The 25,052-nt window shown below is 30.8% G+C and overlaps 1 protein-coding gene across 1 annotated transcript in view; it reads left to right on the forward strand.

Moving 5' to 3' along the window:
* Nucleotides 1-25,052, forward strand: part of Liprin-gamma (liprin protein kazrin) — a 499,395-nt gene that overhangs the window by 324,417 nt on the left and 149,926 nt on the right. Inside the window, exons 6-7 of the mRNA XM_088232910.1 lie at nt 14,921-15,107; nt 19,242-19,400. Coding sequence (XP_088089036.1) covers nt 14,921-15,107; nt 19,242-19,400 — 346 coding nt within the window. The remainder of the gene's footprint in view (nt 1-14,920; nt 15,108-19,241; nt 19,401-25,052) is intronic.

Below are 25,052 nucleotides of genomic sequence, written 5' to 3' on the forward strand. Positions count from 1 at the left end.
TGGCGGTGTAATTTCGACGTTTCGGTGACGACTTTCAAAATTACAAATTTTTGAAAAATCAATCATATTAATTTGTTAGCTTTGTTTGACAGTGTATTTAAAAATTACATTTTCTTATTTTATTAGGTAAACAAACAGTATGTACACAAATATTGCTAATTTCATTGTATATTAGTGTAAGAAACTCATGCACACACCAAAAAATTTGTTTACACTTAATACAATAATTTAAATTATGTTCCATATAATAAATGTAAAAGAAACGAAATGAAAAAATATGTTTATAATAATAATAATAAATTTAAATATCTGCTTCTCTCAAAAATTCTATAATTTTTGACCTAGATTTACATACATTGTCACAAAAAATATCAGCCTCGGTAAATTTAATATTATATTGGTCGCATATTCTAGGTATTGTAAATTGTTTAAAATAGTTTGTTGACGCGTTTTCAGTGTAAAACAGAAGATTTTGTCTTGTCGGTCTAGATCGCACACGGAATGGAAGTCTTTCAAGTAGGTTAGGAGAATCAATTTTATTATTTATAGATTTGAATAAAAATAACTGGTCTAACATTATTCTTCGGTTTTTAAGAGTTTATTCCATGGTACTGCATACTTTCAGCATGATTAGAGAAGTTAATGTTCAACCGGTAGTCGACCTGCTTAAAAAAAAATTGTTGGACCCTTTCTAGCCTATTAATACTTACATTATAGTAAGGTGACCAAATAGGAGTACAGTATGGGACGAACAAATGTTTTGTAGAGTTTTTCATATGTCTCTGCATGTTTAAATGATTTCGATACTCGCATAATAAGTCGGAACATTTTGTATGTTTTTTTCAGGACTGATTCAATATGAATATTAAACATTAGTTTCGTATCAATAATAACCCCTAAGTCGCGAATTTGACTATCTGTTATAGAGATTTTAATCACTGAACTTTCTCATTGCAATCAAAAAGGTTTATTATTTAATTATTTATGCATGCTTTATTAAGCTAGTTCATAACATTTTAAGAACTAATATAAACTCTTAATAACATTACATTTTTTTGTCGAAATTTCTCAAGAACATATTGTGATTAGTTACGTACTATAATAACCTATATATTGACATATTTTACGCGTACTTCTGTTATACGTGGTCTAGTTATTATTATTTTTTAAAAACATTATGTGTTCTTCTGATTTACCCAAATATTTCAATTTCGGGGGCCATTTACGAGTTGTAAATAGCTTACTACTAGAAAATAAAAATCAAGTTGTGTTAGAGCGGGATGCGAACCTCCGACCTTTTATCAGTGAGTCCACGACACTTGGCACGGGACCACAACTCGATAAATTTGCGTGTAATAACAATAATAATATTTGCGCTTTTTATATCTTCATTTTTGTAAAACGTCACCTCAATAGCACTTCACAATTCTGCACTCTAAATTCTTATAAAGCTAACACCATGGTACGTATTCTGATGGGAAGTTAAAATGTATCTTCAATTTTATCTACAAAGTAAAGTTAAGTTTTCTGTATGAAAAATATAATATGATTACAATTTTTTTTTCTAAACATATTCAATTACCGGTTACCGACGAAAATATTTTGAATATTAATAGATATATATACACACTTTCGTACATAAATATCGATATTAGTTTATACCGTCTCAGTATATACCGATAAAGATAGCCGTTCATAATCGCGGCCCATGTACTTATTAAACTGCCCGATTTTAAAATTGAGGTAGTACACATATAAATTTATATTTTTTATGTGTCTCGGTGGATAAGGAATATGTACAAACAGTTTAGTATGTGAAATAGAACCAGAAACCTAGAAGAGTGATTTTGACTCGAAAGATAAAAATGTCGGGTAAAAATCCTGAAATAGAAAATCGAGTAAGGATAAGTTGGTATTTGCCTACCATGCTAGGTACGCTGATTTGTTTCGCGGCAGGTTTGACGGACAATATTTGTTTCTCGTGTAGTTAATCACTGCAATACTTCACTGTCCCTGGACTGGTGAAGCATAAGACTAATCGCCTTGCAAAAAAAATATCGAAATACACTGCACTTGGTGTTCCAATGTACTGACCTATGCATTATCAGGAGGGTATAAGGGTGTAATGATAATGTATATTCTGGGAATCGGTATAACACCAGAGCATTTGAACATTAATATCTGTAACTTAAAGGATAAATAAACCTCAAGAGTCACATTGGACAAAATGTTTAAGAAATAAGATTTTGTGATTGTGCTATTTCCAAAACATTATAACTTTTGAACCAAATGAAATAATGTCAACCTATAAAGAACTTTTCATGGAAAACAATGTTTTTTTCTATTTTTATTTTATTTTATTTTATTTTTATTTTTTCATTAAAACAAAACACAATATGGAATTTATACAATGGCTACAATATGTCAGTAGAAATATATACATTAAATCTGTCTTAATTACATTATGAGTATAACTTTTATCGTAAAATAATAATATTTACTATAAGTACCTACTACCTACTATTAATAATAATACATTTTTATTATAGAAATAAAAGATGAGTTAAATTTTAATCCATGAATTCGAAATATCCAGTGACTGGTTTCATCGCTTTCGCGACATCTTTGAGACTCTTTATTAAGGAGTTCAATGTATTTATATAAAACAAAGGTAAGGATAGAGGATTCAAAATTATATGAAAGTAAATTAAATTAAATTATTTTTATCTTAAGGGTCATTAGTAAAAAAAAATTGGGTTATATAATGCTTGAAATAATGTTGATATAATGCCATTTTAATGAGTTTAAATATTGTAAATACATTATTTATATTTTTAGTGTCCCATCCTTCGTGAGTGTTATTTTTGTCAATTGTGATTTCTAAAAAACAAAGGATAAAAAGTCATTAGTAAAAATATGTTACAATGGGTATAGTAATGGCAATATGCACCCTAAGGGCCATAAACTTGACAAACTAGAAATTCTCGAAATTAATAGATTAAAAAATAAACCCGACGTAGAATTACGTAATGAACAGATAACACACGTACATTATCCATTACTTTACCCATTGTAATATATTTTTACTAATGACTTTTTACCCTTGTTAATCAGAAACCATGATTGACTAAAATCACACTCACGAAAAATGAGACAATAAAAATAATATATTTACAAATACATTTACTCATTAAAATAGCATTATATCAACTCATTAGTGTACACAAAAAAAAATTCTTATAATTTTTCATTGATTTAATTTATTAGTTTAATTAATAAACTTAATTTACTTTCATATAATTTAGAATCCTCTATCTTTACCTTTGTTTTGAATGAATACATTGAACTCCTTAATAAAGATATCAGTCTCAAAGATGTCGCAAAAGCGATGAAACTGGTAACTGAATATTCCGAATTTGTGGATTAAAGTATCACTCGTCTTTTATTTCTATCATAAATTACAATGAACTACGATTAAGAATTTTCACTTACAAACTTAAAATTATAATATATATAGAAAAAGTGAATTTGGGACTACTGATGTTTTTTGCTTTAAAATAGAGTGGACTTCAGATTTTAATTTCAACTTAAAAAAGCATTTTTAATTAAAAAATTTACTTTGTGTTTTATTCACGTATAACATAGCTTATTGCGATAATTTCTGCAATTTCAACTTCAAAACGGAAAAAAGTTGACTATCGTGTTTTATCGTCTAAAGTACAGATATTTTATATCCTTTGACTGTTATGAACAGGGTTCAGCCCGTTCAATGGTGGAGATTTTTCATAAATTAATTAAAGACAATATTTATGTATTCGTTCTCACGAAAATAATATTAAGGTGTTTGTATTTTAAAACAAGATGTACAATTTATTTAATTTTACGGTGGGGGTTCGCTAAAGTTGAGCAAGGGTTAACCCTTACAGTTCTAGAGCTACTTAATTAATTCCAGTGGGTATAAAAAAATATTATGTATACCTACACCAAATAAATAACTTCAAATTTTTTGAAGTTTTCAACTTTTTTAAATCGTTTATTCTTCAAAAATTATTAAGCTTTTATTTTTAATAAACACCGACTCCCAAACTGATAAAAACAACGAATTTCAATAAACATGTTATTAATCTTACAGTGTGTATGTTCATTGAAATAAATGGGTTATTTTTTGTGAAATATATTTAAAACTTACCTTAGGTATTATTTAGACTGACGCAGCGTTGAAAATCTACTCCAAAACAAACAATTCATTTAGAAAGCTGTCTTACTAAAAACGTAATTTTATTAATTATGTAAGCATCACTATTGTCATACTTATGTTTGTTATGCTAACGACCAAAATAGTCAGAAAATAATAGAGACGGATTGAAGGAATTCATTTTTTTTAAACACCCTCCGCTTTTTAATGTTAGTGGGCACGCGAATAAATAAATTTTTATTTCGTATTTATTCGCATGAACACCCGGGCTGAAAGGGTAAAAGACACGTAGTGGCCGGAAAATAAAACGAAAATGTGTCGCAGTAATGAGGAAAATCAGAAAACAGATGTTAAAACTTTGTTACAGTAACGTGTTTTTAATTGCGGTCGCCTCCACATATATTTCTTTTCGTTTTTACGCTACCGAAGCAATTATCACTTGTTTATTTGTGAAAGAATGAAATAATAGGAATTTAATGAAAAGCCATTCAAACAGCGCGAGCGGTCAAAATGCTATCAATATATTGAATTTTAATATACTTACCTATTTAACACGGTCCGCTCATAAATTGGTTGGAACCAATGTTTACTATGGCATCAGTATCTTATTTTTTGTCATTAAGGAGCTAAAAATTAACTAATCTTCATAATAAATCATAGCACAACGGATATTTAAACATTATTTAGTTGATCGTAACGTTCGTTCAATGTTTTTTTATAGGGTATAATTAGCTTTTTTCGTTTGAAATACCTCTAACTTAGAAAAAACAAACCATGTATTGCGTAGGTAGTATGTACCCAAATCACAAACCTCACCGCGCGCTTCTACTACCTGTAAATGTAACTTTATTTTTCAATAACCAAAAAACCAAAAGCTTGTTGTTTTAACCATTATCTGCCAATTAGTCGGTTGATTTTATAACTATTTTTAATTATTTGATTACGAGACTATTAAAATTTCATTTCGTGTTTACCAACTTTTAAAAAAATATATATATGGAAAGTTTATTCATCTTTTGCATTCATAATACATGAATTACAAGCACTGCAAAATTAAATATTTTCTTCCTCCAATAATAACGTGTATAGTGTAAATAACAGCAATTTTTGATTCATATATAATAAACTACACTTTTTTTTTATTTAAATTATTTATTGACAATTCTTGATGGAATTCCATTGTAATGATGTAATAACTTATATTTTAATATAAGTTATTAATATAAAAAATACTTGGTACACTTCCACTTATTTATTTTGACCAATTAGCGCTTTCATCCACTAATGGGCATCTTCAGACTGGTGAAGATGCCCATTAGAGGGTGAAAGCGCTAATTGGTCAAAATAAATAAGTGGAAGTGTACCAAGTATTTTTAAATTAATAACTTATATGGAAATATAAGTTATTACATAACTACACATTAGATTGGAACAGTATTTTCTAACACTTCATTTTTTATTTTACCACATCGACTCCTAAGTAGAGCATTTGGACATTACCGAACGCCTCTAGGAGATCCTATCGCAAGCCAGCACTTTCGTCTCCTCCCACAGCAATCCCGAGTTCCTTAGTTCCAACGAATACAACCGAACGATCGTAATCGATGGCCTTCCAGGATGACGAGAGCCAGCAGCCGTGAAGAGGCAACGTGGGTTGAAGCTCTTTTAAGACATCTGCAGCACGTGTCCGATTTTTATTTGTTAAAAAATTTGCATAAACTCTACTGCTACCGAACTTTTTTTTTGTTTCATAAAATTTAAAAAAATAATTTAATCACGAAAATAATAAAATCGATGAAATTAAATCAATGAACAGAGGTAGTTATTTTTCTGAGCCGAGGAGTGACCGTGTCCATTTTTATGTTTGTCTATTAGAAAAAATTCGGCGTACAAATTAATAAATAAATCGTCATTTTTCAAATCGATTGTACCAAAGCGAGGAATTTTCACTCAGCCATATTTTCACTCGAGAAACGTTCATGAAAACACCCTTTTGATATCCCACGCGATAAAAAAATGATTGTTCTGTAATAAGGGAAAAATAAATGTCAGTATTCTTATCATTTTAAGGGAAATTCTCAAAAACCCAATAACCCGACCATAGTTATGACGCAGTATCGAGAAAAATTCTACTTCTCTGAGATCGTTGGCATTCAAATGTTCCCTCTTTATGGCCATCGGACGGTCAAGAAAGATGAAAACATACCCAAAGGCTTTGAATAAAAAATTACTTAGTTTTTAATCTGGACCTCTGCGAACTGAATAAAGAAGGACTCGCAAAAGCCTTATGCGAGTTTACTATTTGATATTTTTTTTGGTTTTAGATTATCTCAACCACTGAATAGATAATATATATTTGTGATCTCAACCATCTTAAAATTACAATGTTTTGAGATTGTCTAAATGTTTGTAGACAAAGACTAGACTTCACCCCCTAGGGAGTCATTAAGATTAACAAATTACAACAGAGGTGAAGAACATTTAATAAAACCAACTGGTCCAAGATGAAGTTAAAAATTTAGCGGCGTTGCCTAGCATGTGAAATAATTCCATCAAATGAATCTTTTCACAATAATAAAGGTTTCAGCTCTTTAACTTCACTAAAATCAACAGATAGAAGAAACATGAATATTTCATGCCTATATTTTTATATTATTTTCTCTAAAATGTTCTTCATCGTCTAGACATTGTCATAGTCTAGGCATTTACAGGGCTTATGACCTGTCTTTTGGCCGGTTTAAGTGACCACTTTAAACACTGTGCAACATTCACCATTCTGCTATGTTTAAACATCCACATTTCCTCAACTCTTCCATCTGTTGACTTTTGCGAAGTAAAAATCCCTTAGGGAGGAAATCCAGCCAGTCTGCAAACATTTGGACATACTCAAAACATTGTTAAATCCAAAAAATACTTAAAGAAGTCGTGAAACGGCGCGATGATTGTTTGTATTCGTTTGTTTTTGTAAATAAAACTTTTTTTTGTCATATCTGTTGAGTTTGTTCTCTTCTAAATTTGTTTTTTGGCGCCTCGGAAGCCAAAAGGAACCTAAATGGTCACCTGGAATAATACCTGCTTTGTTTTTTTTTTAAAGGAAAAGTTTAATTAAAAAACTTGTTTCACTCTCAACTACCTGTTTAATATTTACGTGTTCTACAAGCCATGGCATTTCAAATTCCATATAAAAGATTCGTTCGAAAATTCTCTTTTGTTAACGGAGCCAGAAGTAGATTTTCATCCCTCGTATGCCATTTATTTTAACGTTGAACAGGTCGGCACGCCAATATCAAATTAAAATCTTTGAGCTCACAACAAAACACTGTTTTTAGGATTTTCGTAATTTATTTAACGTTTTTATTGTAATTTTTATAAATTTTTACCTTTTGAACTACCTACCTACTTCAATTTTAATCATGTTTAACCTCTTCAACTCAATATCTAAAAAAAGTGAGAGAAAATACTACGTTTTTCCGTGAAAAGGAAATGAGAAGGATGTTATCTAGCTATGGTATTAATCAGAACCTCAAAATGCGCATGGTGCGGTGCACGTGTACTCCGTGCTCCTGTACAAAATGGAGGCTTGTAAAAAAAATTGAAATCCTTCGAGATATGGGTGTATCTAAAAATCTTAAAATTTGGATATTTTCTATTTTTTTTATTTATTATTTTCTTTTATTTAGGAAACATACAGTACAGTTACAAAATTTTATATTTTACTCAGTTAGACTTAAATCTAATGGACCAGTGAAGTTTCTATATTATAAAGTAATTATATGTAAGGTTATTAAATAAAGTACAAAAAAGAGAAGGAAAAAAAACATAAATAGAAGTTGTTTAAAAATTAAAATTATAGTAAAAAATTAAGAAAATTTGTAAAAGTAATTAAAAGTTAAGAATTAAAATAAAGAATGAAAAACATGCTCAGATGTAAAAATAAAATAAAATAATAATAACATTTAAAAAAGAGAAAAACGTAAACAAAGAGGATAGAACGCAGCATCCCTCTGTCTTTGCATGCAGACCTTACTTTCTCTACATTCATACATCTTCTCATGCCCGCACGCCGATTATTCCTACTCTGGACATGTCCATCCTCAAGTATTTGATGGACTTGATCGTGCTATGTCGTTGTCGATCTTCCTCGTTTTCTGCATCCATCAACATTCGCATCTTAGATTATTTTAGCCGTTCTTTCGCTGTCCATTCGCTCTATATGTGCAAACCAACTCAGCACCCCTTTCTTGATTCTGTCGATATTGCATGTCTCAGCCTTACACAGTTCATCTCGACATTATCATACATCGTTTTACCACACATTCGCCTGAGGGATCGCATTTCGACAGCATTTAACCTACTTTCATAATTATTTTTCCAACTCTGTACTTCGTTTCCCATACATTAGAGTTGGCACTAGAACTCCATACTGAACTGCTAGTTTTGCCTCCTGCGACAAACATTTGTTTGCCATAGTAGATGTCAGTGCACTGTTCACCCTGTTCTCGGCACTCACCCTCTTTTCAATATTTTTCTCAGTCTTTCTATCCCTAGAAAACATACTTCCCAGATACACAAATTCGTCTACCTGATTCAGAATATTTCCATTTACACTGATCCCACATTTAGATATATTTTCGTCCCTTTCAAAAACCATCACTTTCGATTTATCAACACTCGTTAGCTAATCGCTTTTCTTGCACACAACGTAGACTTTTGTTCCCAAGGATTGCAAATCTTTTTTGCTGCTAGCTAGAAACCCGGTATTAATAGCATACAAAAGACATTTAACAGCTATAACAATCATTTTTGCTCCCATTCTTAAATCTTTCAGTGACTCCTTTAGGAACGTTAAACCACAATATGAACGACCCATTTGCAACAATGGTGATTGGACTCATAAAGGTAATAAACCAAAATCAGTGATCGAACATTCCATTTCCAAGACAAACAAAAACGATTTTCTCACCTATATAAGTACCTTAGCCTTGTACATGACACGTGAGGCTACTAAATACAGCGGTCCAAATATATATATTTTTTTTAATTAAGAAGACCCACTTACCCTCACACATGCTGTGCTGTCCTTGTACAGTAACGCAATAGCCCTTGTACCATTACCATTCACTCCATACTCTGATAAAACTTTCTACAAATTTTCTCTGTCAACTCTATCAAATGTTTTTTGCAGATCGATAAATGCACGGAAAAGTTTTTGGTGTTAAGCCAGAAATTTTTTGTCATGTTTCGCAGAGCAAATTTTGTTTTGATATTTTGTTATTTTCTGTTGCACATAATGTTTTCAATGTGTATTCTCATATTATTTTTTTTTTTAAAAAGCATATTTTAAAGCATCTTCGGCACAGGTCACCTTCATGAGGACATGTAATTTTTTCTTTCTTTTGAAGGCTTTTGACACTGTTAATCACGATTCATTTCTAGTTAAATTAGCCGAATTCGGTTTCTCTCTTCTATTTGTGATATTTTTAATTAACTTTTTGGAAAATAGACAGTTTACTTTATACGAAATATTTTAAACGGAACCATTCTTTGTTTATTCCGGAGTACCACAACGGTCAACCCTTGATCCACTCCTCCACGCCATCTTCATAACATCATTTTATTGTGTTCCGGGTGGATATTGTATATTTCTGACAGCATCAGCACAGACTTTTTACCCCTGTCTTACAGAATCAATCTTGCTCTGGTCTACCTAAAGGAAGAGCAGACAGGTGACTTAACATGATCACTTTGGAGATCGAAATTTTTCATATAAGTAAAACTATGTTAAAAAGGCAAATACTATTGGATAGTATTTTGATTCGATAGTATCGGACCATTGCTCATAGTTTTTTGGTCTTATATGTTGTTCCAATTTAAAAACTTAAATAAATTTTATTTTGTCATGTTATTTTGCTCAAAAAATTTTTTTTGTTATTTTTTATGATTTATTATCTGTAAAAATTAAAAAAAACGGGTAAACTAATATTTATATACTGAATGTTGGCTTTTTAATCTAACTTCAATAGCTGCGTCAATTGTTACAGGCATTACATACTTTGTTGTTAAATATTTTTTTTAAATAACTGCTTGTGATTAACTGTTTACAGATTTTAAAAGTATTAATGACATTTAAATTCGATGTTGATGATATTAGAATTGTAGCGTCATGAGTCTCGTTATTTGGTCAATCAAAACTCTTTTTTGAGAACGCGGCGATAAAACGATCGATAACCAACATATTAAAATACCTAATGACGTATATTTTACTCAACGGTACCACATCTCCAACTCGAATATCGAATTTTTAAATGCGGTAAAACATCATGAAATTAGAAACTAAATTGATATATTTTGTGTGATACAAAATTGAAAAGTCTGAGTAAGCTTTCTATTTGCTTGTACGAGAACCACGCAATTATCTGTTATCCTTTTTTAATCCCGTTTAAGAAGAAAATCTCTTTTCACGTCTGATACCTTAATACTATCCTGGATTCAGGATACGTTATATAAAGTAGAACTGATACCAAAAACTAAATTGTTTCTTGGAAAATATCTGAAAAATTATTTTGCGTGGTTTTTTACTGGAATTATGAAATTTATTATATATATATTTTTTTGTAATAATTAATGTACTTCTATACGTTACATAACTTTAATATGTCGATGAAGGAGTATAACGGCAAAAGTATTACTTTTCAGGAGAGTAAAAAATAACGTTATTATAATCCCAACTATGAAGCTATAAAACTCATATTTTGCGTAATGGGTTGTTATTTACTAATTGTTTTATCTGTGTAACCATATTTGAGTTATAACTTAGGCTAACCTGTAATATATGAACCACCGAATGAATTATATAAATTAGTCTACTTATTAATTTATTTATTTAAAGAAAACAACAGCCATTAAAACAAAAAATACAATATTTACAAAAAAACTAGAATTATTGGCTAATTATAGTTTTCTCTGTGTTATTATATAGGTACAATGCCAAAAAATAAGAAAAAAAAACTAATCTTTTGGGAAGCTACTCCGTATCATTCCACTCAAAAAAAAAATGCATATTACCAAGACCATCTTTTTCTATTTGCGCCACTAAAAATATGACAACTACGTAATAGTGAATGAATAAAAGTCTACAGATGGAAACATTTAAGAAATGTAAATGTTTAAACAAAGGCAGAATTGTGAATGTTAAGCTAAAAAGTCTTCCCCAAAAAAAAGGAATCACGAGCGGAGGGAGCAAGTGTAATCTCGTCATATCATGTCGACTTTGAAAAAGCAAAACAAGTAGTACAGTGAAAAGCATGGACTTTTTCCATCGGTCTACAGTAAGTTCTATTCAGCGTGTCGCTCCCTTCCGCATACGCGTCACCTTTGTTTATCGTTTCACTTTACGCCCGACTAACTGAGCAGGACAGAGATAGGAGATTCTGTCGGGTAACATTAATAAAACGTTTTAACAGTAAAAAAGCTATTTTAAACAAGTATTGATTGAGATAAAAAAACATTGCTTACCGGTAAAAGGTTATACCACTGCTTTTTTTTTCTTTCGGGATCGATTTGGTACAGTATCTTAGCGTACATATGAGCATTTTAGTAATTGCGAGGAGAAAAGTATCAGGAAAATACTCGCAAGAGACTAAAATCCGTTCTATCGAACATTTGCATATTTGCCGCAGGTTGAGGGAACATTTTTTAAAGGCTCATGTTTACACTAGTTATATACCCCAATGCTAAAACCAGGTAATGTGCCCTGTAAATGCCTAGACTTCCATATTCCAATTAGTGCGATGGTTTTCACGGTCACCGTTATCGATGTTTTTTTTTTGGGTGATGCCGTGTGTGTTGGATTTGTTTCGACGTTTCGGCTATCGTTGCAGGAGCCATCTTCAGTTTACCTTAGCAGGAACGTCAAAACAAATCCAACACGCACGGTATCACCCAAAAAAGAAACATATTGATTCCATATTCTCATCTCTAAAATGGTGTTCCTATGTGTTGCAACTAATTTTTATCTTAAAAACTCCTCAATTAGTGAATTCCAAGGTTGTCTGCTAGCATTTGGACGTACTCAAAATATTTTTGATTATTTTTTGTTCTCAAATATAATGCAAAATTCTTAGGGCCATACTTATAAACATGTTATAAAGTTACGCCTAGGTATAGTGGTAAAAAAGGGATAGAAATACCATCCTTATTGAACCACCGTATTCCCATCCGTATTCTACCACTATGCTTAGGCGTAACTTTATACCAAGTTTGTGAGTAAGACGCTAAATAAAAATGTAACAAATTAGTACAGTAAACACTTTCCTCTCGATAAAACGCCTTCAAATCGCGCACCGAAAAATACAGTTCCAAAGCGTTATTTACGGTGTATAACCATTGTTAGTGAAACAAATAATATGGGTAAAGAAGTGTGCAATAAATGCAAGTGCAAGCTGCCACAAAAAAGTTATTATTTACAGTGTAAAGGAAAGTGCGTATCTTTTTCATTCCACGTGTATGGGACAAGAAACTTCACCGCGCCGTGAAAAGGACTCGTGGGTATGCAAAAATTTTACCGATAATATTGTTACAACGCTCGTGCCCAGCGCACACACCACTCGCACGCACTCGGACCTCGCACAGTCGTCTGCACTCGCCACTGCCGCTAGTGTCTCGCCGACTTGTGGAGGAGTCGTAATACGACATCTTCCGAAAATTAAATATATTTGATGATCTTATGTCGGCAATATTAGAACTAAAATAAACTAGAGAATTTATCAGCTAATAATATAAGGATCTTGTTAAAATATCACACGAAAATAAAAAGGATTATTCACGAAGTAAAAAAGGAGGTGGATTTTCTTAAGTTCGAAAATAAAAAAAAAGATCAAGTTATCTCTTCTAATTCTTCTTCTTCGTTTTTTAATGGCCTTTTCACCTCTCAACTCAGGTGTTTTGACCAAAATTATATCTAAACTACAGAAAAAAATTAAGAAAATACAAAATCCTCCTAAGAAATTATCAACAGAAATACACGGAGTCATTTTTGACGAACGTACTATATTTACTACAGATCATAAGAAAATAGAAAAATTTGCGAAGAAAAAAATGTGATGAAAAATTAAATAGAAAAAGTAATACGCAACCAATCGACGAATGAAATTAAAAACCACACGATAACAGTTGAGTCAAAAAATCAAGAAGAAAGACAAAAGCTTTTTAATAGAACCATAAAGTTAAGCAAAGGAATAATCGAAGGAAACAAAGAGACAAAAATTTACGTCAACGAATTGATTTCAACCGGCAAAAAAGTATTATTCTGGAAGACAAAACAAGCAGCAAACGGAAAGCACGATTCTGTTTGGATCAAGAATAATGAAAAACTCTTCTGTAATGCCTCCAATAATCATTCGAACGGAATCTAAAATCAATGCATTAGAAATGGAATAAATGAATTCCTACTGTCTAAATGAATAAAAAAACATTTCAGGCATTAGCTACATTTCGGAAGATATTAAGTCCTCTTGAATTATGGATATTGAGGTTTGGTTTAATCAAATTTCCTATTTTTTTAAAGAAAAAATAACAATTTTATACATAAGTATCAGATTACTCAAAAATATTTTTTAAGTAATCAGGTGGGAAGGAACCGTGTATATCATCAGTTATCGAATCAAAAGCCAAGACTTCAAAGTTCGAAAATTATTATTTCTCCTTTTTTTTAAAACAAACGTTATAGCGTTTTTTAAATTCTTAATATGTTTTTTTTCAAAAAAAAAAAAAATTTTTTTTTTTAATTACGCGAAACTATATAATAGTTTTATGTTCAATGTGTTTAATGTTTCTATATCTCTAAAGGAGCAAGATGCCCGTGTTTAGAGAGGGAGTTTGTTTCACAATTAAACTTTTTTTTAAAAATATTTATATAAATAGATTAACAAGAAAATTTAATTACAAAAATCAGTTAATACAACACGGAAATTAGTATTATTTTGTTATTTGTGTTTACTTGATTTTTTGAGATAATGTCCTATTTTTTTTATTTGCAGTAGAATCGCGCCTATAATCTTTTATTTACAATAAGTTTGGCGCACCCTAGATACTGTTTTTTTTTCTTGATTTGAATGAATAATAAAAAATAAATGTTTTTATCCTATTATTTTTTTACGTTAACAATTCAGTTAAAAGGAAATATTTTTTTATGATTTACGTTTTTATGATTTACCCAAATATTTTTATTTTGGGGGCATTTTCAAACGAATTGTAAATAACCTATTATAAGAAAATGGGAATCCAATTGTGGTAGAGTGTAAATCTTGGTTCTCTGATTCGTCCACGACACTGGCCACTAGGTACTTATATTTTATTGTTATAAAGTGTTTAATCTCACTTTCAAAGTACTAAAGTTTTAATCTCTTGCAAATGTATAATTAAATTTTCGTATTTTATTAAAAGAGCTTATTTTTATTTCTAACACAAAGTATAATATTATTAAGTTGTTTTGACTGTCAAACAAGGGTAAATATTTTTTTTCTAAAAAATACATAAACACACCAGCCAAACACCGTATGTAATGTAGGTATGTTAAAACAAACATAGAAAAAAAACAATATTTTAGAAAAAAGTTGTTGTATTAGAAAAAAAAATTAACTCGTTTTTTGAAATATATGTTTTAAACAATATTAAACAATGTCAAACAATACTTTGTATGATAATAAGATTCTTTGTATTTTTCAGGCTCGCAGACAGTTGCAGGCCAGCGGTTGGGTCTCAGACCAGGAGTCACTGGGGTCTCTGCCTCGGCAGGGTGGCGGAGCCCTCACGCCCGGGGGCTCAGCGCCCCCTGGTCTCGGAGGTGCCCCGCAGGGACTCACCCTGGCGCCGGGAGACAGAGGCAGCTGCAGCGCTGACAGTGGAGTCCGAGGTAATGAGGATCATCAATTCGTTTATTTGTTTCTTCATTCATTTATCCGTTCGTTCATTCATTTATTATTTATTTATTTATGTAAATATTCCAGTACACAGAATAAGTACTTTGGCGGACTTATTACTTAAAGCAATATCTTCCAGTAATTTCTTACCTGTATTTTTTTTTTAAAATGCCCCTTGGGTGTATTGTAAAATTCAATCACAGGATCGCCCGTGTAGGTTGAATTCGTTTCGGCTACCGTTGCTGGAACCATCTTCGAGGTGAACTTTGTGTTGTGTAGAAAAAAATATGTGTTTATCTACTAGTAATTTATACCATGTCGTAGTTGGCAGTTGGCACATTCGGATAATTTTTGTCGTCTGTAGTTCCAGGGACCATGTTGAGTTTGATTTAAGCCCATCGTCAAGTTTATTTTATTTGAGTGTCTTTGTATTTCAATGGGAAACTATCACATACTACGAAAACTAATGGAAATCTGTGAAATAGATTTAGAAAAGTTAATTGTATTTTCAATATCAGTATGGATATTGTAGAAAAATATTTTCATTGATAATTTTAAAAATAAAATTCTTAAAAAATACGCATCAACAAAAACACGACAAGATCGGCCTTGATATTTGTGGCATCAATATACGACGGACTATCCAAACAGTCTCGAACGACGGTAAAAATTTTACCGAATCATAACGTATTAGGAGCGCGGCAAATCCAATCAAGCGTTTTCGCAGGAATTTAAAAATATTTTTTTAAGCTACTAATAATAACAAAAAAAACATTTTTTACTTGTCAGTATTTCATACTCTTATTAATGTATAATTTATAACTTTCATTATTTGTGCACTGTAGCTTCTGGGTTGATGCAGTATCTCTGGTTCGAATGCGATGACTTATTTCTACCTACACGTGATCACCCAAAAAAGACTATATATATTTATAACAGTGATCACAAAAATCTCCACATCTATTTATTATATAATGTATTATATTTAAAAATAAATCAATAATCTTAAAACCTAAATATATCACAAAAATAATATTCCAAACTTACGTACGCCGTCTAAAAAAATCTCGAGTAAAAAATATACTATTTCTCCGTATTTATTCGTAAGTTGTCTATTTATTTTTTCATTTACTTTCCTCGGGGAGTTTGTCTTCGTCCCCGTAAAGCGACCTCCCGAGGCACTCGTTTCTCAAACTTACCCCAAATAACCTAGAAGCAATAATACATATACCCAATAATAATACAACACCTTACAGCCATCTGAGTCCCTCCCCCGTACATATTGGAATAAACCATACATATTTAATACGTTTTGGATGATTTGTTTTATTGGCTCGATACGACGAATGCCTTTATTGAGATTTATTTTAATTCCATGAATAAATCATTCAGTTCAAACAGTAATATAATAATGGTAAATACGAGTATGTTTTTGTTTTTCGTCCGCAATATTAGCAATGTTAATAACATTAACAATTGCGCAGAAGTTGTTTATTTAAATTTAACAAAAAGATGTAAATGAATATATATACAATACAGTAGAACTCCGTTTATCCGTAGTACAGTCATCCAGATTGCCAAATATCCAACTCGTTATCAGAAAATAATAAATAAAGAAGTTTTCAATATTAATTTAATCGTGCAATTAACTTTGCTGGTCATTTTAAAGTAATGTTTGTAAATTCAATTCACTGTAATATTTCAAAAGCAATAAAATCTGGCACACATTAATCCGGATAATTGGAGTTTTTCTGTATTAATATACATATGTACGTGTTGCAAGCTATCATTCTGGTACAATATTATTTCCCTATCCGCATACAGGGCAGCGGTACAAATGGCACTTCATTAATACCCCATTTGCAGCGTATTTGGTTCATCAACAATGTTTTGAATATGTCCAATCGTTTGTAGACTAGGTCCGTTTCCTCCATGGGGAGTTATTAAGATCAAAATGATTAAAATAGAGAGGAAAAATATTTTTTAAAATGGAACCCGGAAGTATAGCATTTTTTATTTTATTTTATTTTATTTTACAATATGCCCGAGGGGCATTTTAATAAATAATACAGGTAAAAACAAACAAAGTAAATTAAAACAAAAACAACAAAATAAAACAGGCTGCAACCCAAAATAAAACGTAAAACTTACCTTTACAAAAAGAAAAAAAATAGATAAATGCAACATTACTAGTTATTAACATAAAAATGTTTTTTTATGCAATACGTATTTTAAATGAAGAAGAATGTCCCACATAGGCTGAAATGAAATATCCCATAAAGGCTGTTCGTGGGTATACAAGAAATGTTTATGAATTTTTGCTCCTTTTTGCGATAAATAGACAGTTATAATATTTTTGTTTAAAAAAAGGGAGATAAAAGAAAATCTTCTGTAAAAGATTATAAGGTTCTTTTTATACAGTAATTAAAAAATAAAATAAAAAATACAAAAAAACATAAAAATGATAATATTTGAAATACAAAGTTTGACAAAAGCATAAAATATAGTAATTATTTTACGTAGATGGTAATTTATAGGGAAAAAAATACAGAATTAACTAACAAACAATGTGTATTTACGTTTATATGCGAAGTGTACTATGTATTTAGAATACTTTTCTGTTAAAAACGAAATTGCACAAAATCCTTAGCGTTAGCGTCGGGTAAAATGACCGCCTAAAATTAAGGAAAGTTTGAAGGACTTTCGCCATCGCGGAAGGAATTCATTTGACAAATGTTTGATCGAGAATCGCAAACATCCTAAACTAAGGATTTATTTCTTAATAGTCGCCTTAAGTTAAGGAACATAGTTACAGAATCGCGGTTAAGGTGCCAATCCATCCTGCCAGGACTCCGACCCGGAACGCAAGTATGCCACTCATTACGAGGCTGCCTTATTTTGATGACCTATTTCAGGATCTTTACCCGATAATAGTCTTAAAAAAATCACTTGTCTAATTTCCTAGTTCTATCCAATTACTAGAGTATGCCTCGTAGGTGCGTTTGTCTACTATGCTTGAGATCCCGGTTTAATTCCCGGGAAGGTAGAAATAAGATTTATTTGAATAAAAAAAAGTACTGTCAGACAGATTTATGTTCGGGAGGTTCTAACAAACTTCTGGTTTCAGTAAAAATAGATCCCAGCACAATATTTAAACAAGATATGCAACGAGCATAAACTTTGGGGTACCTCAAATTACTGTCTTTTTTCAGAGGCATTTTACAATAATGGGCCCCAGGGTGTTCAACATGCTGGACCCCGACATAAAAACGTATGTCAGTTGCAATGTATATAAGAAGATGGTGAGCAGGTGGATAAAAAATATACCTTTTTATATCATCTAAATTGTTTTTATGACTAAAAACTGTGTCTATTTTAATTGTCAAATATCTCCTTATTATTTGTGATTTTTCTAATTTATCTTTGTTTAGATTATTTTATTATTATAAGTTTTTGTATTTATGTCTAATTTTCTTTTTATTACTAAAGGTTTATTTTTTTATTTTACTTTATGCTTCGATTTTTATTATTATCGGTATGTTTTCTAATTAATATTTAATTTTCATTTTTTAAATGTAATTATTGATTTGAATTGTTTCATCATAATCATCATTACCTTTCCGCACCTAATAGTGCATAGGGCACTGTATTAGTACACCAATCGCAGCGTATCTTAACCATTTTTGTTACATGAAGGTAAGATGATCACTCTTACGCTTCTAGTACCAGTCCAGAGACTTTGAAAAAAACACCTTTTTAAATAAATATTTCATATCAACCATGTCGGGAATCGAACCTGAGACCTCTTGAATGGTAGGCCAACGCACTGACCATTACACCTTGAGGCTGAATTAAATTGTTTCAGCATCAATTAATGAAAGAACATGTGTAACGAAGAAGATCCTGCCAAAACACAGGAATTTCCTAGCTAGTCAAGACTGAAATAATGAACCTCTATACATTTTGAAACTGTGAAATAAATCGTTTTTTCTGGACTGGGTAAATACATATTTTCAAATTCGCGTCAATTAGTGAACTCATTAGTTGGACTAGATTATAAAATTATAAAGATAAGGTCGTTTATATTTCATATAAAAAATACTATAATTAATTTTATTTTCTTGCAGTAACTGGCAGCAGTGATAGAGAAAGTGGCGCCACGTCTATAGGTGGAAACTTATCAGATTCAACAACTGATGGAACTCCGACAATCACTCTTGGAGAAGGCCTTGACATGGACTCCATTTCTGTAGTCTCTTCTATCCAGCAGGCTCATCTTTACCACCGTGAGTAACTCTTACATTATTTTAACATTTACTGAATTCATTGTAATAATATTGATGTTTTTTGTTGATATTTCTTAATAAAACTCCATAGTTAATGATTATGATAAAATTATACATAAATTTATCAATGAAACTTCTTGGTTTAGTTTTACTTTTTATTATATTGACCAACGAGCGCTTTCGCCTAAGTAAGCATCTTCAAGACTGGTAAATTGTTCACAACGTTTCCAGTTTTTATACTATTCTTAACATATTTTGGAGATAAGATTAAATAATTATTTTAACGGGGGACAGAAAACATAAATATTTACAACTAGTTTGCTAAACAGTTCTTTTTTGGGAGTTTTTGGACCGAAATTGGGATTAAGCTTTTATTATTTATAAGGTGAGAAAATAACAGAAAAGAACACACGGCAAAATACAACAGAGTGGGAAATACACATTTTAACAGATAAAGTTAGCGCAATACTTTGATTTTTTGACAGGGAAGTTTACATACCTATAGATGAATGACGAAATTGAAGAACAAGAAGTTTCATTGATGAGTTTATTTATAATTTTATCATAATCATTTACTGAATTCATGTTCATATAAATCCAATAACATATCCGTTTATTTATTTTTGAAACAACACAAAAATTCTAGCATCACTCGGATACACATACAAAATAAAATATAACTGCGTTAGTAATCCTTATAATATTAACTGTCTACGGCAGCAGTTTCCATTTTTTTAGCTGTGGAACCTTAATTGGTCTACCTTTTTTTGGCGGAACATATCAAAAATAAAATAATAAATTGACAATAAATATTTAAAAAAAAATTAAAACTCATGATACCTTATTGTTTGCATGTTCTAATAGTCGACATGAAAATAAACCCTGTATTTTAAATCAAAATCATTACTGCACGTACTAAGAATTAAATTCTTTCTCAGTTTTACTTACAATATGTCTTAACTCTCGGAAACCCTTTAAATCTTCAACGAATCCCCAGGGTTCTGCGGAATACCTTTAAAGGACTGTTGGTCTACAGCATTTGAGTAAGGAATTATAAAAAATAAACGAAAAATTAAATTAAATATAAATAACAATATTTTGAGTTTTTCTGAATTTTTGTATACAAAGACTGGATTAACCCCCTAAGGAGCTGTTTATAATAACAAACATACTACAACAGAAGTTAAGAACATTTTAGAGAAAGACATAGGCATATACACGGCTTATGACCTCCTATTGTCTGATTTAAGAGGCCACTTCACACACCATTCTGCCTAAATTTTGACATTTATATTCCTTCAATTATTCTATCTGTTGATCAGCTTGCAAAATCTCACTACGCTTAAAAATATAAAAACCAACGCATTGATAGGACACATGCTATCAGAAGCTATAAGCCAGCCAGTTATAAGTTAAGTTATGACCTATTAATTGGCTTGAGAAACTGTTTTTTTTTTTTTTTGCACCACAACAGGCCAGGAGGCCCAATGACAGTGGTGAATTACATCACAGAACACCCAGGCTTGAGAAAAATCACATTTTCAATTTTTGTTTTCTCACCGGGAATCGAACCCGGAACCTTCGGTGCGTAAGTCAAGTGTTTTGACTTTACATATTGCGTAACATTCCAAATTATCGTTTTGTTTGAAATGTATGTATCATCAATTTTTCTATGTGTTGAATTTTGTAGAATTCAGCTCTTTAATTTTAAAAAAAACAACAGATGGAAGAATTGAAAGAATATGTATGTTCAAACACATGCATAATTGTGAATGTTACACAGTTTGTAAAGTAGCCAAAAGGCCCTGTAGATGCCTAGACTTCTATATTCCCTTCTCTGAAATGTTCTTTATCTTAGTTTATGTTCAAATACAAAAAATATTGACAAAGAAACTTAAAAACATGAACAAAATGAAAGCAAAAGACTGGTATGTACCAAAAATGATATAAGTCAACAATAATTGCAAAACCCTTTTCTTAAAAACAAAGTCTTCAAGGATGTCAATATTTCTCGTAGTGTCTTTGTGAAACTCGTCATACTGTCTACTTATGCAAAATTGAGGCTTATAATTTTCGATACCTATTAGAGAAGAAATTATCACCTCTAAATAAAAAATCTGGATAACGTTGTCACGAGTAAGCGTGTATGTTAATATTATAAATAAACGATGCATTATAGGTAAAAAACATGTTTTTTTACATTTTTAAAGTAATAAAGCTCTATGAAATACTGTCCAGTCAAAACTATTTTTTAAAATTATTTGCAATTTTAAATTCCCGCAAAAACGGTCGTTCCATTGGCCACGCCTCTAAAACGTCACGATTCATGTTTATTTGTTCCTGATCATTCAAATTTGTTTAGAACATTGTCAAAAATATTGACCTCACAACTACCAAGGCCAAACATGTCGCGTTTTTCTAGCGACGTCTTTTTTATATTAAAATTTTTGTATTAAGACATTTCTCCACAATATCTAGGTATATTGATTTTGAAAATGCAATTTATTTTCCTAAATCCATTTCATATATTTTTATCGGTATTCGTAGTATGTGATATTTCTCTATTATCATGATTTCCCTATTCGCACTCAGTAGTGCATAAGGTTCTAAATTATCTCTCTAATTGCAGCGTATCTAGATCGTTTTTGTAACATGGAAATAAACTATCTATTAAAACATTTTTTTTACGTTGATCTTGCCAGGAGTTGAACCCGGGACCTTAAGAATAGCAGGCGAATGATCCAACCACCAAATTACGACGTCAACCTCACTTTTCCACTTCCACTAATTTTTTTTTCGGGATTTTTACGCGAGTCAAGTCGGAAACGCTCGTCCAGAATTTATATGGACCTTTTTATGTTCAGAACTGTTTATCATCATCCGCCAGGACACACTGAGGTATAATTAAATAAAGATGATGCTTTATAGAATAATAGTTGCAAGTTATGATCCGAAAAATGGGCGTTGACAAGTCAACATTGCCTTGTAAAACGTGCAGTAGAGTAAAAAGGCTAACTGTCTTTGCCAGTTTACTGTGAATTCAAAGTTATATGTCGCTTTTCCGCCTTTTTACGCTGTTTCACATTCACTGACTACAAGTCAAGTTCCGGAACCTAAGTTGAACGGAACACAATACGGGTGTTGTTGCTCCATCTAGTGCAGAGGTTCCCAAACTTTTTTGTGTCGTAGACCCCTTGCCATGTTCTTCGGTTTTTGGTATACCTCCTACTTACCTGATATTGATTTTTCATAAATTTCTGACTGTAGTGAAGTTTAGTGTTAAAAACTTATAGTTAAAACAAATGTTAAGTTTTATTCATTTATTAATTGAATTTAAATTAAAACTACTCAAAACAAAATTTTGTACATGTTATATAAAATAAACGTAACATAAAATAAACATAAAATAAACTTAGCAATAAGTAAATGTTTTTAGTGGGAAGGATGAACCTGATGCTTCAATAATAAATTATCAACATTTGGCGTCAATTTTGTTAGGTTTAATCTTAAATCTCCTCGGCCAATGATGTCCAGTATGTGTCTTTTTTCGTTAGGAGATTGGTAACAGCGCTGAACCCCCTTTCCACTAGGTATGACGATGGTAACGAAATTTAAAATTTCCTCGCTATATTGCCTACATCCTCAACTTACACAATTTTATAAACGTATATATATTTTTTTTTACTTCATAGGTACTTTTATAAATAATGTACACGTCTTTATATTATAAGATATCAGTGTATGTAGAGATCCACTATCGTGGACCCCATTTTCATTTCTTGGACCCCAAAAATTTTTTTCGTTGACGTAGACCCCTTGCAGGTTGTCATAGACCCCTGGGGGTCGATATGGACCACTTTGGGAATCACTGATCTAGTGTATACCTACCTATATATAAATGCCTGGATATGGATGAAAATCAGTCTTGTAGACAATAATGAATAAATGACATAAAAACCTAGAAATGATACAGATTTCACATTAAATATCATATTTCCTCAATTAACAACGACTGCGACACGGTACAAATCCAACTTACTTAAGGTAACACAAAGTATATCAACTCTGAAAAACATGTTTTTTTTAAAAAGGGGACGTACATAATGGCAAAAGTTTATATTTATTTACAATGCAAATTCAATTTGTAAAAATCAAATCTTTTTATTTCTTAATAAAAAAACACATTTTTTTTTCCAAATTAACCCTACACTATCTGATAAAGATATTCTGCTACATACCGATAATTGGAGTATAAAGGTAATTTTAAATAATTTAACCACTCAGCGAAGCGACCAGTGGAGTATTTTATTATATACATACAAGCCTTTATGATTGAATTTAAAAGGCGTTTAAAATAAGAACTATGATATTTTTTAAATATAACTTTCTAATTTAAATTAGAAATATTGGGCAGTGAAAAATTAATACGTTTTATTAATTCCTTTGCCGGCTAAGGTAATGAAGACTTACCCTAAATATTGTAATCGAACAATTTACATGCGGCGATCACAGTGAAGATGCAAATGCTTTCTAGATGAGCGACGCTTAATATTCTCAGCAAATTTATATTTCCCATAACATAGTCAAACCTCTTTGTAAATGTTATAATTTACTACACGACATTAACATCAAAAGTTTCACTTAGGGAAGGTATCTTTGGTATTATTTATTCACGTTTTATCATATTGCATTATTTATTTCAACCCCTAGGTTACGAAGTATCTATCCCTTTCAAAACAAATATTAACAATTAATAATTACCTACGAGTTGCAAATATGACAAACTTCATATAAAGGGAGAAATAAAATATTAAATTATTTTAAAAAAACAACATAGAAAAATTAACAGACATTACAACAAGGATTCTTTTTGAAAAAAAAACATTAATCTTTATTTATTTAACTTTTTGTTCATAATTTAAGTTGTGCGTAGGCGTTTTTATTGTCAAATAGCAATTTCTTCCTACCAATTATTAAAATGCGGATGTTATTTGTATCATAAATTCTATGATCAAATTGCTACTATATAAAGATGTATACCGCCAGAGACACAATATTTCAATATGATTAATGTTTAAATCTGTAAATAAATTATCTGTTAGGGCTCTACTTTGGTACAAATTAATTTTTCAGCATGCGTTGCACTCCGAGTATAAACACAAGTTGGTACATGATAACAACACCAGGTTTACCAGTATGGAAGGGCTAGCTGTTCCTAGATATTGCAATAAATATGGCAAAATGACACTACAATGCAATATACATAAAATATTCAACATGTTACTAAACAATATTAAAAATACTGAGTTAAATACAGGAGTGAGACATTTGCTCAAATTATAGTCAATAGAAAAAAGGTTTTTGTATTAGTGATAGTTTTTAATGTTTGATTGTGTAATATGTAATGTTTTTCAAGTAAAATTATTATTAATGTAAGTTAAGTGTGAATAATTGATGCAATATATAAAAACGTGCTGACGAATTGTATGTATGCAACTCAGCAGGACTTTAATTTAAGACTATTTTGTAAATATTTTTGAAAAATAAATAAAATTTAAAAAATCAAGTTTCAAAGTGTTATCAATAGAAAATACATTGTTTAAATAACTAAATTTATTCAAAAATAGAAATTATAATATTTGTATGTTAACT

Source organism: Micrasema longulum, unplaced genomic scaffold (assembly GCF_059751315.1).
Source record: "Micrasema longulum isolate JH-2025_06_02 unplaced genomic scaffold, ASM5975131v1 h1tg001038l, whole genome shotgun sequence".
Taxonomy (NCBI): domain Eukaryota; kingdom Metazoa; phylum Arthropoda; class Insecta; order Trichoptera; family Brachycentridae; genus Micrasema; species Micrasema longulum.